Source organism: Melanerpes formicivorus, unplaced genomic scaffold (assembly GCF_026170545.1).
Source record: "Melanerpes formicivorus ecotype bairdi unplaced genomic scaffold, bMelFor1.0.p_v2 SCAF_386, whole genome shotgun sequence".
Taxonomy (NCBI): Eukaryota; Metazoa; Chordata; class Aves; order Piciformes; family Picidae; genus Melanerpes; species Melanerpes formicivorus.
The window spans coordinates 164,915-179,563 of NW_027142738.1; the positions used below are offsets into that span (position 1 = coordinate 164,915).

At 63.4% G+C, this 14,649-nt stretch overlaps 3 protein-coding genes and 1 long non-coding RNA gene across 4 annotated transcripts; 2 read left to right on the plus strand and 2 right to left on the minus strand.

Annotated features, from left to right (window-relative positions):
• Window positions 1-1,657: 1,657 nt before the first annotated feature.
• LOC137459644 (uncharacterized) lies at window positions 1,658-2,687 on the minus strand. The gene is made up of 2 exons (XR_010992439.1): window positions 2,477-2,687; window positions 1,658-2,396 (listed from the first exon to the last, which is right to left on the minus strand). It is a non-coding gene; the product is annotated as an uncharacterized lncRNA (long non-coding RNA).
• A 2,003-nt stretch (window positions 2,688-4,690) lies between these two features.
• Window positions 4,691-5,062, plus strand: LOC137459655 (claw keratin-like). Its single transcript, XM_068170448.1, has one exon. The coding sequence runs from the start codon at window positions 4,691-4,693 to the stop codon at window positions 5,060-5,062; it is 372 nt and encodes a 123-aa protein (XP_068026549.1).
• A 1,515-nt stretch (window positions 5,063-6,577) lies between these two features.
• LOC137459649 (claw keratin-like) lies at window positions 6,578-7,354 on the minus strand. Its single transcript, XM_068170443.1, has one exon. The coding sequence runs from the start codon at window positions 7,294-7,296 to the stop codon at window positions 6,928-6,930; it is 369 nt and encodes a 122-aa protein (XP_068026544.1). The 5' UTR covers window positions 7,297-7,354; the 3' UTR covers window positions 6,578-6,927.
• A 1,610-nt stretch (window positions 7,355-8,964) lies between these two features.
• LOC137459648 (claw keratin-like) lies at window positions 8,965-10,092 on the plus strand. The gene is made up of 2 exons (XM_068170442.1): window positions 8,965-9,068; window positions 9,368-10,092. Exon 2 carries the CDS (start codon window positions 9,389-9,391, stop codon window positions 9,737-9,739), a length of 351 nt encoding a protein of 116 aa, XP_068026543.1. The 5' UTR covers window positions 8,965-9,068; window positions 9,368-9,388; the 3' UTR covers window positions 9,740-10,092.
• The last annotated feature ends 4,557 nt before the right edge of the window (window positions 10,093-14,649 follow it).

The window sequence follows — 14,649 nt, forward strand, 5'->3', positions numbered from 1 at the left end:
GGATTGTGGGGGGTGTCACTGTCTGGCATGGGCAGCTGCTGCAAGCAGCAAGCCTGTGCCTGCCATAGATGATGGCAGAGAGCTCTCTGTGAGCCTGGAGGCTGCCGGGGGGGAGCGGCAGGCAGGGCGGCAAGCGGCGCCACGGCGGCAGAGGTGCCTGCAAGCCTCGGTGGCTCCGCATCGGCCACAGCCTCCTGCCGGCACCAGCAGCGACTTCAGTGTCCGGTCCCAGCCCGGCAGGGGTGGCAGTGGCCACAGCAAGCGAGTGGCAGCAGGGCTCTGCTCCCCCTTTGTCCCTCGCTCCCTCCTGCACCTTACCACTGAGTCTGTGGTGTCAAGTGGAAGCAGCAAGAGGATGGGCATGGGACAGAGAGGCAGAGGAAGAAGAGGAGGATAAGGCAAATACAGATGTAGGGGCTGCTCACAGACACCGAACCAACGCAGCCAGCAGCAGGCGCAGCTGTAAAGGCAGAGCCTGCAGAGGGCGCTGCGGCGCAACCAGCCGCTGGGCACAGCCAGCAGGTGGCGCTCCAGACACCTCCTGCTCCTGTCCCACAGCCTCGTCCTGCTCCAAAGCCGCGGAGGAGCTGGGGGGTCTGAATTGGATCCTAGCAGGGCAAAAAGCAAGGGGCTGGGAACTGGGCAGGCAGCAAGGCCACTGTGGGTCCTGTAGCCAATTTTAGGGGGGGTGGGAGGACAGAGAGCATTGGGAGTGTGCTTGGGAAATGTAAATGGATTTGTGGAGCGATGTGTGGAGAGGTTTGAGGTCTGCCCAGGCTCAAGTCGCGGTGTTGCGGCGCTCCTCCGGCGCCTCTGCTCCGCGCCCAGCGCTGGTTGTGGCCTTTATTCTGGGGCAAACTGTTTGTAGTCAAGGTTCAGCAGTGACCTCGCTTGGCACAGGGGGAAGGTGACCACGGCAGGGGGGGCTGAGCTCGGGCACTGACACGGAAGGGCCTCCCAAGCCCGGCCCTAGAATCGGCTCAGAACCTGCAGCGCACCAGGGCCGCCAGGGACCCCCCGCAGCGAGACCTCTCCTCCCCCCTGGGGCACCCCCAGCCACAGCCGTTTGTACCCTGCTAAGGCAGAACAGGCCCCAGCCCTGGCCCCGCCCACCGCCCCAGCCCTGGCCCCGCCCACCGTCCCAGCCCTGGCCCCACCCACAGCCCCAGCCCTGCCCCGGCCCCGCTCCGGCCCCGCCCCGCGGCAGCATTTCAGCTCTCCAGCAGCCTGGGAAGCTCCTTGGGGACGTTTGCTGCGGAGCCTGCGCCGCCTGCGGGCAGGGAGGGTGCAGCAGCAGCGCCAGGATGCCCTAGCGAGCAGCGTTCCGGTGTCCTGCAGCAGCAGCCTGGGGGCACAGCTGTGCCCAGCAGCCTCTGCTCCTGCTGCTTCTTGCTTGGGACAAGGAACTGAGCCCCACCTGCCTCCAGCTTCCTTCCAGGGAGCTGTAGAGAGCCAGGAGCTCTCCCCTCAGCCTCCTCTTCTCCAGCCTCAACACCCCCAGCTCCCTCAGCTGCTCCTCCCCAGCCCTCTTCTCCAGACCCTTCCCCACCTTCCTTGCCCTTCTCTGGACATGCTCCAGAGGCCAAGCCTCTGAGCTGCCCCCAGGTCTGGCCTGTAGGGCCAGAAGGGAAGCATCAAGCACAACCAGGAGCCAATGTTGTGATGCAAGAGAGATTTTATTGCAGTGCCAGGGCAGGACAAAGCTTAGAGCAGAGCAGAGCTGTGGCCAAGGGCAGCTCACGACCCCTGGCAGTAGGCAGGCAGCCAGCATCAGCTGTGCTGCAGGAGCAGGCAGCCAGCAGGGACCCTCCCCAGCAGTGGGCCAAGGCTCCTGCAGGGATGCTGAGGCAGAGCAGGGCAAAGGCAGAGCTGGGCGGAAAGCAGGAAGGAGGCAGCCAGGCTCCAGAGCCCAGCGCAGCCAGCAGCAGGTCCTTTCCTCAGGGCTGAGTGGGGACCTGCCAGGGCTTCTCTGGAGCTCTCCTTCATCTGTGGCCAGCTCCAGGCTGGGGCTCAGCAGGGCACACAGCAGCCCCTGAGGTACCGAGAGCCACAGCCCCCGTAGCCACCCCAGCCCCCATAGCCCCCACAGCCCCCAAAGATTCCATAGCCTCCCCAGCCCCCAAGGCCTCCATAGCCTCCATAGCGACCAAAAGTGCCCCCATAGCCACCCCCAAGCCCGGGCACTCCTGCAGAGCCCACGATGCTGGACTGAGGGAAGTTGCTGAGGATGGGCCCAGGGCAGGTGACCACCGTGGCCGGGGGCTGGATCACCACCGTGGAGTCAGGGCACTGCTGCACGCAGGGCTGGTTGCAGCTCTCAGCCAGGGGGGTAGGGCTGCACACCCCACAGGGAGCACACAGGCTGGAGCAGGACATCTTTCAGGCAGGCAAGAGACCTGGGAAAGGGAGCAGGGGTGAGGAGAGGCTGGGCAAGGCAGGGACAGGTCCCCAAGAGGCTTCCAGGAGCTGGACTTACCCAGGAGATGAGGAGAGTCGAGCGGAGGAAGCTGGATGGAGGCTGTGGAGCCCTCAGCTCTTTTATACAGGTCCCAGAGCGCCTGGGGCAGCGGCCAAGGGGTGGTGGCACCAACCCCAGCAGGTACTCACCCAAATGAGCCAGGCCCACCCTCTGCTCCGGGGGCACTGCCATGATAATGGTGCTGGGGAAGGAGGGACAGGAGGGACGCGTCGTGACACAGCAGGGCACGGCAGGCACGAAGCTGCTGCAGCTGATCTGGTGTCACCACCACAGCCTTGATCTGCCCTAATCCCCCCTCTGCTGATGCTGCCCAGCCACAAGCACAGGGCTCTGCCCACCTGTGCCCTCCACACCCTCATTAGCTCTCTTTTACAAGCTGCCAAAGAGAGGCATTGCAGCTGGGCAGCTCCAGGTCCACCTGCTCCAGGCCCTCCCAACCACCCTGGGGGCTGCTGGGGGCACGTCAGGAGCACCCCTGAACCTTGGCTATTTCCAAGCCCCTGCTGGAGGCTGTGAGGTGTTTGCAGTCAGCCAGGAGAGCTGACCTGGCTTTGGGCTGTCCCAGACCCCCCACAGCATGCTCAGTGCAATGGAGATGTTTGGCGCCCAGAGGAACTCCTCCTGCTGAGAGCCTTCTGCTGCCTCTCCCCCAGGGGCTGCTGTGGCTGGGTTGGGTGGGGGTGGCCCCGGGGGCTGCTCTGGTGCCTGGATTGTGTGGGGGGTGTCACTGTCTGGCATGGGCAGCAGCTGCAAGCAGCAAGCCTGCGCCTGCCATAGATGATGGCAGAGAGCTCTCTGTGAGCCTGGAGGCTGCCGGGGGGGAGCGGCAGGCAGGGCGGCAAGCGGCGCCACGGCGGCAGAGGTGCCTGCAAGCCTCGGTGGCTCCGCGTCGGCCACAGCCTCCTGCCGGCACCGGCAGCCTCCAGGCTCACAGAGAGCTCTCTGCCATCATCTATGGCAGGCACAGGCTTGCTACTTGCAGCTGCTGCCCATGCCAGACAGTGACACCCCCCACCCAAGCCAGGCACCAGAGTAGCCCCCGGGGTCAGCCCAACCCAACCCAGCTACAGAGCAGCCCCGGGGCCACTCCCACCACACCCAGCCAGAGCAGCCCCCCAGGGCCACCCTCACCCAAGGCAGGCACCAGAGCAGCCCCCTTGGGCCACCCACACCCGAGCCAGACACCAGAGCAGCCCCCGGGGCCACCCTCACCCAACCCAGCCTGAGCAGCCATCAGGGAGCCTCCTTTTAGCCAAGCTCCATCACACAGGGATCCCTCTCCAGCGGGAAAGAGTGGTTGGGAAGAGCAGAGGAATCCCAGGGGCTGGAAGGAAAATGGAGTTAAGGAAAGAACCAAAGGGATCCACAAAGGGAACCAAATCAAAGGAATCAAATCAAAGGAACCAAAGTTGGGCTGGGCCCAGCGGAGCTGCAGTGGGCACAGGGCACAGGACAGAGGGTCCCTGAGAGAGAGACAGCAGAAGGCTCTCAGCAGGAGGAGTTCCTCTGGTCGCCAAACATCTCCTTTGCACTGAGCATGCTGTGGGGGGTCTGGGACAGCCCAAAGCCAGGTCAGCTCTCCTGGCTGACTGCAAACACCTCACAGCCTCCAGCAGGGGCTTGGAAGTAGCCAAGGTTCAGGGGTGCTCCTGACGTGCCCCCAGCAGGGCCCCAGCCCCCAGGGTGTTTGGGAGGGACTGGAGCAGGTGGACCTGGAGCTGCTCTTTGGCAGCTTGTAAGAAAGAGCTAATGAGGGTGTGGAGGGCACAGGTGGGCAGAGCCCTGTGCTTGTGGCTGGGCAGCATCAGCAGAGGGGGGATTAGGGCAGATCAAGGCTGTGGTGGTGACACCAGATCAGCTGCAGCAGCTTCGTGCCTGCCATGCCCTGCTGTGTCACGACGCGTCCCTCCTGTCCCTCCTTCCCCAGCACCATTATCATGGCAGTGCCCCCGGAGCAGAGGGTGGGCCTGGCTCATTTGGGTGATTACCTGCTGGGGTTGGTGCCACCACCCCTTGGCCGCTGCCCCAGGCGCTCTGGGACCTGTATAAAAGAGCTGAGGGCTCCACAGCCTCCATCCAGCTTCCTCCGCTCGACTCTCCTCATCTCCTGGGTAAGTCCAGCTCCTGGAAGCCTCTTGGGGACCTGTCCCTGCCTTGCCCAGCCTCTCCTCACCCCTGCTCCCTTCCCCAGGTCTGTTGCCTGCCTGAAAGATGTCCTGCTCCAGCCTGTGTGCTCCCTGTGGGGTGTGCAGCCCTACCCCCCTGGCCGACACCTGCAACCAGCCCTGCGTGCAGCAGTGCCCTGACTCCACGGTGGTGATCCAGCCCCCGGCCACGGTGGTCACCTGCCCTGGGCCCATCCTCAGCAACTTCCCTCAGTCCAGCAGCGTGGGCTCTGCAGGAGTCCCCGGGCTTGGGGGTGGCTATGGGGGCACTTTTGGTCGCTATGGAGGCTATGGAGGCCTTGGGGGCTGGGGAGGCTATGGAATCTTTGGGGGCTGTGGGGGCTATGGGGGCTGGGGTGGCTACGGGGGCTGGGGCTGTGGCTCTCGGTACCTCAGGGGCTGCTGTGTGCCCTGCTGAGCCCCAGCCTGGATCCAACCACAGATGAAGGAGAGCTCCAGAGAAGCCCTGGCAGGTCCCCACTCAGCCCTGAGGAAAGGACCTGCTGCTGTCTGCGCTGGGCTCTGGAGCCTGGCTGCCTCCTTCCTGCTTTCCGCCCAGCTCTGCCTTTGCCCTGCTCTGCCTCAGCATCCCTGCAGGAGCCTTGGCCCACTGCTGGGGAGGGTCCCTGCTGGCTGCCTGCTCCTGCAGCACAGCTCATGCTGGCTGCCTGCCTACTGCCAGGGGTCGTGAGCTGCCCTTGGCCACAGCTCTGCTCTGCTCTAAGCTTTGTCCTGCCCTGGGACTGCAATAAAATCTCTCTTGCATCACAACATTGGCTCCTGGTTGTGCTTGATGGTTCCCTTCTAGCCCTACAGGCCAGACCTGGGGGCAGCTCAGAGGCTTGGCCTCCGGAGCATGTCCAGAGAAGGGCAAGGAAGGTGGGGAAGGGTCTGGAGAAGAGGGCTGGGGAGGAGCAGCTGAGGGAGCTGGGGGTGTTGAGGCTGGAGAAGAGGAGGCTGAGGGGAGACCTCCTGGCTCTCTGCAGCTGCCTGGAAGGAAGCTGGAGGCAGGTGGGGCTCAGCTCCTTGTCCCAAGCAAGAAGCAGCAGGAGCAGAGGCTGCTGGGCACAGCTGTGCCCCCAGGCTGCTGCTGCAGGACCCCGGAACGCCGCTCGCTAGGGCATCCTGGCGCTGCTGCTGCGCCCTCCCTGCCCGCAGGCGGCGCAGGCTCCGCAGCAAACGTCCCCGAGGAGCTTCCCAGGCTGCTGGAGAGCTCAAATGCTGCCATGGGGCAGTCCCAGAGCGAGGCCGGGGCAGGGCTGGGGTGGAGGCAGGGCCAGGGCAGTGCTGCCATAGTGGGGGATGAGTGGCTGAGGCTGGGGGCGCCCCAGGGGGGAGGAGAGGTCTCGCTGCGGGGGGTCCCTGGCGGCCCTGCTGCGCTGCAGGTTCTGAGCCGATTCTAGGGCCGGGCTTGGGAGGCCCTTCCGTGTCAGTGCCCGAGCTCAGCCCCCCCTGCCGTGGTCACCTTCCCCCTGTGCCAAGCGAGGTCACTGCTGAACCTTGACTACAAAGAGTTTGCCCTAGAATAAAGGCCAGGACCAGCGCTGGGCGCGGAGCAGAGGCGCCGGAGGAGCGCAGCAACACCGCGACTTGAGCCTGGGCAGAGCTCAAACCTCTCCACACATCGCTCCACAAATCCATTCACACTTCCCAACATTGCTCCCGACCCCTGCCCCCTGCCCAGGGGAGTGGACAGGGAGGGCAAGGAAGGAGCAGCTGCTGTCAGGGGCAGGGAAGAAGTCCCCACTCTGGCTACCTGCTGCAGAGGTTGTGAAGCTGGAGGGCAGGCAGGAGGAGCCAAGGAGGCAGCTCCTGCAGGCTGCCCTGGCAAGGCCCCAGCTGGGAGCTGCCTGGGACACTGATGGGAATCCATCCTCAGCCTTGGGCTCTTCGCTGTGGCTGAAGGATCAACTCCAAGCAAAGATCAATGTTGCAATGCAAGAAAGCTTTTATTGAAGGGGCAGGGGAGGAGGCTGCAGGGCCAGGAGCAGAGCCCTGAGCAAGGGCAGCTGGCAGCTCCTGGCATGGGGCAGAGGGAGGCTGGCATGGGCTGAGCCACAGCAGGAGGCAGGCAGCACAGGGCTGGGTGCTGAGGGGAAGAGAATCCTGAATGGATGGAGAGGAGGAGCAGGAGGAGTGCAGAGCTGGGCCTCAGGCAGGCCCTGGGGAGAGCAGCTCCAGAGCCCAGCAGTGCCAGAGGGACTCCTGCAGAGGTAGGAGTCAGGAGGTGCCAGGAGCATCTCTGGAGCTCTCCTTCAGCTGTGGCTGCATCCAGTGTGGAGCTTAGCAGATGCCACAACTGCCAGAGCCTCCAAAGCCTCCACAGCTGCCAGAGCCTCCATAGCCTCCAAAGCCTCCACAGCTGCCAGAGCCTCCATAGCCTCCATAGCCTCCGTAGCCTCCGTAGCCCCCACGGCCCCCAGAGCCCCCACGGCCTCCAAAGCCTCCCACCACAGGGGCTCCTGAGGAGCCCACCACGCTGGACTGGGGGAAGTTGCTGAGGATGGGCCCGGGGAAGGTGACCACCGTGGCCGGGGGCTGGATCACCACCGTGGAGTCAGGGCACTGCTGCACGCAGGGCTGGTTGCAGGTGTCGGCCAGGGGGGTAGGGCTGCACACCCCACAGGGAGCACACAGGCTGGAGCAGGACATCTTGGCCTTCAGGAAGGAGAGCTGCAAGACAAGGCACAGCTGTGCTCACTGCAGGGCCCCAGCCCAAAGCCCTCCTGGCCCTCTGCCCTGCCAGCCTGCAGCCCAGGACCTGCTCTGCAGCCGCTCAGGAGCCTGCAGCACAATCCCCTGGGAGCACAGCTGCAATGCTGCTTCCCAGCCCTCGCTCCCCTCATGCTCCCTGCTGCTTCCTGCCCCACAGCAGGCAGCAACAACTGCCCCAAGCTGCCCAAGCACTGGAGTCCAGTGGAGCAGAAAGCCTGTGCTGAGCAGGGGAAGCTGCAGGCAGGACTTGGCCTTACCTGGCTGCTGAGGAGAGTGGAGTGGAGGAAGGTGGATGGAGGCTGTGGGGCCCTCAGCCCTTTTATACCATCCCAGAGCCCTGGGGCCAAGGGCTGCTTGTAAAAATGCAGCTGCTGGCACAGCCAAGCAGAGAAGCTTCATGACACTGGGCTGAGACATTTATGTGCTTGGTGCTGGCAGCACTGCTCTGCACTCCTGAGCTGCAGAGGGGACGCGGAGGGAGGGCCAGGAGGTGACACAGCAGCAGCACAGAGCAGGGGCTGCTGGAGCTGAGCTGGCGGCACCCAGCCGCCCCGGGGTGCCCCTAATCCCCCCTCTGCTCATGGGCAGGGCTCCTGGGCCTCTTGCATGTCACCTCTGGGCCCAAGCAGGTCACCTCAGCAGCATCCCAGCTGCAGACCATGAGGCAGCAGTGCCCAGGGAGGTGCTCTGCCCACAGTTATGAGGCTGGGAGAGCTGAGAGTGCCCTGCTCCCCCTGCTGCCCTTCAGCTCTTCCATGCACAGCCCCTCCCTTGGAGGTCTCCCATGCTCCATCCCATGCCTATGCCATTCCCACATCCATGCTATTCCCTCATCCATGCCATTCCCATGTCCATGCCCAGTGTGTCTCTGGCAGCCCCCTGTGTGTTTGCAGTCCTTGAGGACATTCTTCATTGTGTGCCCAGCCTGACAGGGTCATAGCCTCCAGAGCTCCCAGAGACTCCATAGCCTCCACAGAGTCACTACACTCAGCTGCTTGACTCAGTTGCCCCAGGCCTGGAAACATCACTTTGGAATGGTCATGACTGGGACTGACCCTGCAGCCACCTCCTGTCCCACAGCAGCCTCGTGCCCCACAGCCACCTCCTGCTCCTTTCCCGCAGCCACCTCCTGCTCCTCCAGCTCCTCCTGCCCCTGCTCAACCAGCTGCACCTCCTCCCGTGCCACCAGCTCCATGGGAGGGGATGTGCATGGAAGAGCTGAAGGGCAGCAGGGGGAGCAGGGCACTCTCAGCTCTCCCAGCCTCATGTCTGTGGGCAGAGGACCTCCCTGGGCACTGCTGCCTCATGGCCTGCAGCTGGGATGCTGCTGAGGTGACCTGCTTGGGCCCAGAGATCTTCTGCAGGAGGCCCAGGAGCCCTGCCCATGAGCAGAGGGGGGATTAGGGGCACCCCGGGGCGGCTGGGTGCCGCCAGCTCAGCTCCAGCAGCCCCTGCTCTGTGCTGCTGCTGTGTCACCTCCTGGCCCTCCCTCCGCGTCCCCTCTGCAGCTCAGGAGTGCAGAGCAGTGCTGCCAGCACCAAGCACATAAATGTCTCAGCCCAGTGTCATGAAGCTTCCCTGCTTGGCTGTGCCAGCAGCTGCATTTTTACAAGCAGCCCTTGGCCCCAGGGCTCTGGGATGGTATAAAAGGGCTGAGGGCCCCACAGCCTCCATCCACCTTCCTCCACTCCACTCTCCTCAGCACCCAGGTAAGGCCAAGCCCTGCCTGCAGCTTCCCCTGCTCAGCACAGGCTTTCTGCTCCACTGGACTCCAGTGCTTGGGCAGCTTGGGGCAGTTGTTGCTGCGTGCTGTGGGCCAGGAAGCAGCAGGGAGCATGAGGGGAGCGAGGGCTGGGAAGCAGCATTGCAGCTGTGCTCCCAGGGGATTGTGCTGCAGGCTCCTGAGCGGCTGCAGAGCAGGTCCTGGGCTGCAGGCTGCCAGGGCAGAGGGCCAGGAGGGCTTTGGGCTGGGGCCCTGCAGTGAGCACAGCTGTGCCTTGTCTTGCAGCTCTCCTTCCTGAAGGCCAAGATGTCCTGCTCCAGCCTGTGTGCTCCCTGTGGGGTGTGCAGCCCTACCCCCCTGGCCGACACCTGCAACCAGCCCTGCGTGCAGCAGTGCCCTGACTCCACGGTGGTGATCCAGCCCCCGGCCACGGTGGTCACCTTCCCCGGGCCCATCCTCAGCAACTTCCCCCAGTCCAGCGTGGTGGGCTCCTCAGGAGCCCCTGTGGTGGGAGGCTTTGGAGGCCGTGGGGGCCGTGGGGGCTACGGAGGCTACGGAGGCTACGGAGGCTACGGAGGCTTTGGAGGCTATGGAGGCTATGGAGGCTCTGGCAGCTGTGGAGGCTTTGGAGGCTCTGGCAGCTGTGGCATCTGCTAAGCCCCACACTGGATGCAGCCACAGCTGAAGGAGAGCTCCAGAGATGCTCCTGGCACCTCCTGACTTCCACCTCTGCAGGATTCCCTCTGGCACTGCTGGGCTCTGGAGCTGCTCCCCCCAGAGCCTGCCTGAGGCCCAGCTCTGCACTCCTCCTGCTCCTCCTCTCCATCCATTCAGGATTCCCTTCCCCTCAGCACCCAGCCCTGTGCTGCCTGCCTCCTGCTGTGGCTCAGCCCATGCCACCCTTGCTCTGCCCCATGCCAGGAGCTGTCAGCTGCCCTTGCTCAGGGCTCTGTTCCTGACCCTGCCCCCTCCTCCCCTGCCCCTTCAATAAAAGCTTTCTTGCATTGCAACATTGATCTTTGCTTGGAGTTGATCCTTCAGCCACAGCCAAGAGCCCAAGGCTGAGGATGGATTCCCATCAGTGTCCCAGGCAGCTCCCAGCTGGGGCCTTGCCAGGGCAGCCTGCAGGAGCTGCCTCCTTGGCCCCTCCTGCCTGCCCTCAGGCTTCACAACCTCTGCAGCAGGTAGCCAGCGTGGGGACTTCTTCCCAGCCCCTGACAGCAGCTGCTCCTTCCTTGCCCCCCCTGTCCTCTCCCCACTTTGCTCTCCTGCCCTCTCAGCCCCAAGTAGAGCTGCAGGACCCCACAGTAGCCTTGCTGCCTGCCCAGCTCCCAACCTGTCACTTTTTGCCCTGCTAGGATCCAATTCAGACCCCCCCAGGGCTCCCCACAAGACCCTGCCACCCCCGGACGACCCCCTCCGAAATCCTAAGGCCCCTTCCAGACACCCTCCATCCCTTTTGACCCTCCCTGGAGCCCCCTCCCCCAAGACCCCCCACATCCCCCCAATTCCATGTCCCCCCTCCCCCGCCAAGTTCGTAGCCCCTCCTTTTTTCCCCTCTATCATCCCATTCAGACCCCCCAAGGGACCCCCCCGCCTCAAATCCCTCAACTCCCCCCCTGAACTCCTCCTTCCTCCTGTCTCTGCCTTTGGGAGGAGGAAATTCCATCCTTGGAGCTGCGGAGGGCTCAGCTGCTTCCGAGGCAGCTCCGCTAGAGGTCATTGCGAGCTAGGACAATGCAGCAGGGCCAGGGCTGCCCCCAGCACCCTCCAGCATCGCAGCAGCCCCCTCCTTAAGGCGCTGGATGTGACCACAGCGGCCAGCGCTGCTGGCTGGCTGCAGAGGGCTGGATCCAGTCCCAGCCTGGGCTAAAGTGGGGCTGAGCCGGGCAGGAGAAGGGAGTTTGTCCTTCTGCACACACACACACAGACCCTGCCCTGTCCTCTGCTGGCCCCAGGGCTTGGTGGGGGCTGTGTGAGGCTGGGAGAGGTAGCAGGGAGGGAAGTCAGGTCCTGAACTGACCAAACAGCCTGGGAAGGGTCGTTTGGGGGTGGGGAGAAAGAGGTTTGGGCTCTCCCGAGGCTCTTGCTGCATCTACTCCAGCTCCAGTGGCTTCTGCCCGCTGCTTTGCACCAGCCAGCAGCTTGCACACATCCTGCCTGCAGGGAGAGCCTCTCCTTCACCTCCCAGCTCTCTGCTGGGGTCCAGCACCTCCAGCTCCACACCTGGGGCTGCTAGGTTTGGGATTCCCCAGCCGTGGGGAGGGGAAGAGGGAGATGGAGAAGGGGAAAGGGAAAGGGGAGAAGGGGAAAGGGGAAGTGGGGAAGGGGGAGAGGGGAGGTGGGGAGGAGGAAAGGGGACGTGGGGAGGGGGGCAAGGGAAAGGGGAGGTTGGGAGGGGGAAAGGGGAGGTGGGGGCATCCCAGGAGGACCTGGCTTGGCCAACCTGGCTTGGGCACAGCCAAGGATTCCTTGGCACATGGAGGAGACCCCCAGGAGGGAGCTGAGCAGCTCCAGTTTGCCTCTGGGTCCACTTTTTTGGGGTGTCTTTGCCAAGCTTCTTTTTCCCAGCAGCAGCCTTCCTCCTTTCCCTTCAGCATCCTTCCTCCTTTCCCTTCAGCATCCTGCCTCCTTCCCTTCACCTTCCTTCCTCCTTTCCCTTCAGCATCCTTCCTCCTTCCCCTTCAGCATCCTTCCTCCTTCCCCTTCAGCATCCTTCCTCCTTTCCCTTCAGCATCCTTCCTCCTTCCCCTTCAGCATCCTTCCTCCTTTCCCTTCAGCCTCCTTCCTCCTTCCCCTTCAGCATCCTTCCTCCTTTCCCTTCAGCATCCTTCCTCCTTCCCCTTCAGCATCCTTCCTCCTTTCCCTTCAGCATCCTTCCTCCTTTCCTTTCAGCCTCCTTCCTCCTTCCCCTTCAGCCTCCTTCCTCCTTCCCCTTCAGCATCCTTCCTCCTTTCCTTTCAGCATCCTTCTTCCTTCCCCTTCAGCATCCTTCCTCCTTCCCCTTCAGCATCCTTCTTCCTTCCCCTTCAGCCTCCTTCCTCCTTCCCCTTCAGCATCCTTCCTCCTTTCCTTTCAGCATCCTTCTTCCTTCCCCTTCAGCATCCTTCCTCCTTCCCCTTCAGCATCCTTCTTCCTTTCCCTTCAGCATCCTTCCTCCTTCCCCTTCAGCCTCCTTCCTCCTTCCCCTTCAGCCTCCTTCCTCCTTCCCCTTCAGCATCCTTCCTCCTTTCCTTTCAGCATCCTTCTTCCTTCCCCTTCAGCATCCTTCCTCCTTCCCCTTCAGCATCCTTCTTCCTTTCCCTTCAGCATCCTTCTTCCTTCCCCTTCAGCATCCTTCCTCCTTCCCCTTCAGCATCCTTCCTCCTTCCCTTCAGCATCCTTCCTCCTTCCCCTTCACCTTCCTTCCTCCTTCCCCTTCAGCATCCTTCCTCCTTCCCCTTCACCTTCCTTCCTCCTTCCCCTTCAGCATCCTTCTTCCTTCCCCTTCAGCATCCTTCCTCCTTCCCCTTCAGCATCCTTCATCCTTTCCTTTCACCTTCCTTCCTCCTTTCCCTTCAGCATCCTTCCTCCTTTCCCTTCACCTTCCTTCCTCCTTTCCTTTCACCTTCCTTCCTCCTTTCCCTTCACCTTCCTTCCTCCTTTCCCTTCACCTTCCTTCCTCCTTTCCCTTCACCTTCCTTCCTCCTTTCCCTTCACCTTCCTTCCTCCTTTCCCTTCACCTTCCTTCCTCCTTTGCCCCAGCAGCTCCAGGAGCTTTGGAATCCTCTTGGTTGTTGCCTTTTTCCCTGTGGGAAGAGTTTGGGGGGGGTGGGGTGAGGAGGGGAGAGACAAATAAAAGCACAAAGCAAGGAGGAAAATCAGAGGGGGAAATGTTTGCTGACTGTCTGCTGCCTGCTGCTGCTGTTTGTTGTGTTTCTGCTGTTGCTTTGGAAACCCTGAGCTGGCACTGCCAGGCTGGCATCCTGGGGACCAGCGCTTAGTGGGCACCAGCCAAGCTGCCACCCTCTGGGCAGAGCCCCTCAGAGGAGTTCAGAAGGGGATTTGGGGGCATGGCTGCACCCAGATCTGCTGCTGCCCTCCTGCCAGGGCCTGGGCTGGGTGCTGGCTTGGCAGCCCTGGGTTGTGGTGGGCACCAAGAGGGAGCTGGGGAGGGGGCTGAAGGTTGGGGGTGGGCTGGGTGATGCCAGGGAGGGGCTGGGCACATCCAGAAGGGCAGTGGAGATGGGGAAGGGGCTGGGCAGGAGCAGCTGAGGGAGCTGGGGGTGGTGAGGCTGGAGAAGAGGAGGCTGAGGGAGACCTTCTGGCTCTCTGCAGCTCCCTGAGGGGAGGCTGGAGCCAGGTGGGGCTTGGGCTCTGCTGCCAAGGGCCAGGACCAGAGGAGATGATCTCAAGTTGCCCCAGGGGAGGTTCTGCTTGACCATGAGGAACAATTTCTGCCCCTTGAGGCTTGGCCAGGCCTGGCCCAGGCTTAGCCCAGGGCAGTGCTGGAGTCTCCATCCCTGGAGGGGTCTCCAAGCCCTGGAGCTGCGGTGCTGAGGGCCAGGGGGTGGCCATGGGGCAGTGCTGGGCCGGGGTTGGACTCCAGGATCTGAAAGGTCTCTTCCAAGCAGAAGGTTCCAGGCTGCTCTGAGCCCTTCCCCTCTTGCCCAGTCAGGTTGTGAAGGGTTGGCTGCTGCTGCCCCCCCAGCCCCACACACACAGCTCCCAGGGGAGGGCTGGGAGGAGCCTGGGGCAGTGCCATGGCTTGGGGGCACCACCCCCACCCCCTACCCCGGCCAGGAGTTGTTCCTCTGGCACTGCTGCACCAAGCCATGGCCACAGCCTGGCTGGGGGGGACTCTGCTCTCTGCCCCCTGCCCCTCCTCAGCCGGGAGTGGGGGTGGCTGATGGCCCCGTGGCTGGCAGGGGACGGTGCCAGCTTCCCGAGGGGCACACCGGGGCTGGGCTGAGCAGGGAAGAGATGCCAAGAGCAGGCTCAGGGCTGCTGCTGCTGCTGCTGCTGCTGCTGCTTCCAGAGTCCCTGCTGCAGCGGTGTGAGATGGGTGACAAAGTGACAGCCGTCAGAGCAGGAGCTGCCTGTGCCCTGGGGCATCCCCAGGGCAGAGCAATCAGGGGGAGCCGGGAACCAGCTCCGTGCAGCACCAGAGGAGGTTCTTAACCCTTTAGGGGGCTGCTGCAGGAGAACCAAGCTCCTGGGGGGGCATGGGCATGGTCCTCTCCGCACATGAAGGGCATGATCCTGGTCCTCCCAGCTCCTAGGGTACATGGTCCTGGTCCTCCCAGCTCCTGGGGGACATGGTCCTGTTCCTCCCAGCTCCTGGGGGGCATGGTCCTGGTCCTCCCAGCACATGAGGGACATGGTCCTGGTCCTCCCAGCTCCTGGGGGCATGGTCCTGGTCCTCCCAGCACATGAGGGACATGGTCCTGGTCCTCCCAGCTCCTGGGGGCATGGTCCTGGTCCTCCCAGCACATGAGGGACATGATCCTGGTCCTCCCAGCACATGAGGGACATGGTCCTGGTCCTCCCAGCACCTGTGGGGCATGGTCCTGGTCCTCCCAGCTCCT

Bases quoted from the DNA above. Each gene is read 5' to 3' on its own strand.
- LOC137459655 (XM_068170448.1), top strand. From the start codon at position 4,691: ATGTCCTGCTCCAGCCTGTGTGCTCCCTGTGGGGTGTGCAGCCCTACC.
- LOC137459648 (XM_068170442.1), top strand. From the start codon at position 9,389: ATGTCCTGCTCCAGCCTGTGTGCTCCCTGTGGGGTGTGCAGCCCTACC.
- LOC137459649 (XM_068170443.1), bottom strand. From the start codon at position 7,296: ATGTCCTGCTCCAGCCTGTGTGCTCCCTGTGGGGTGTGCAGCCCTACC.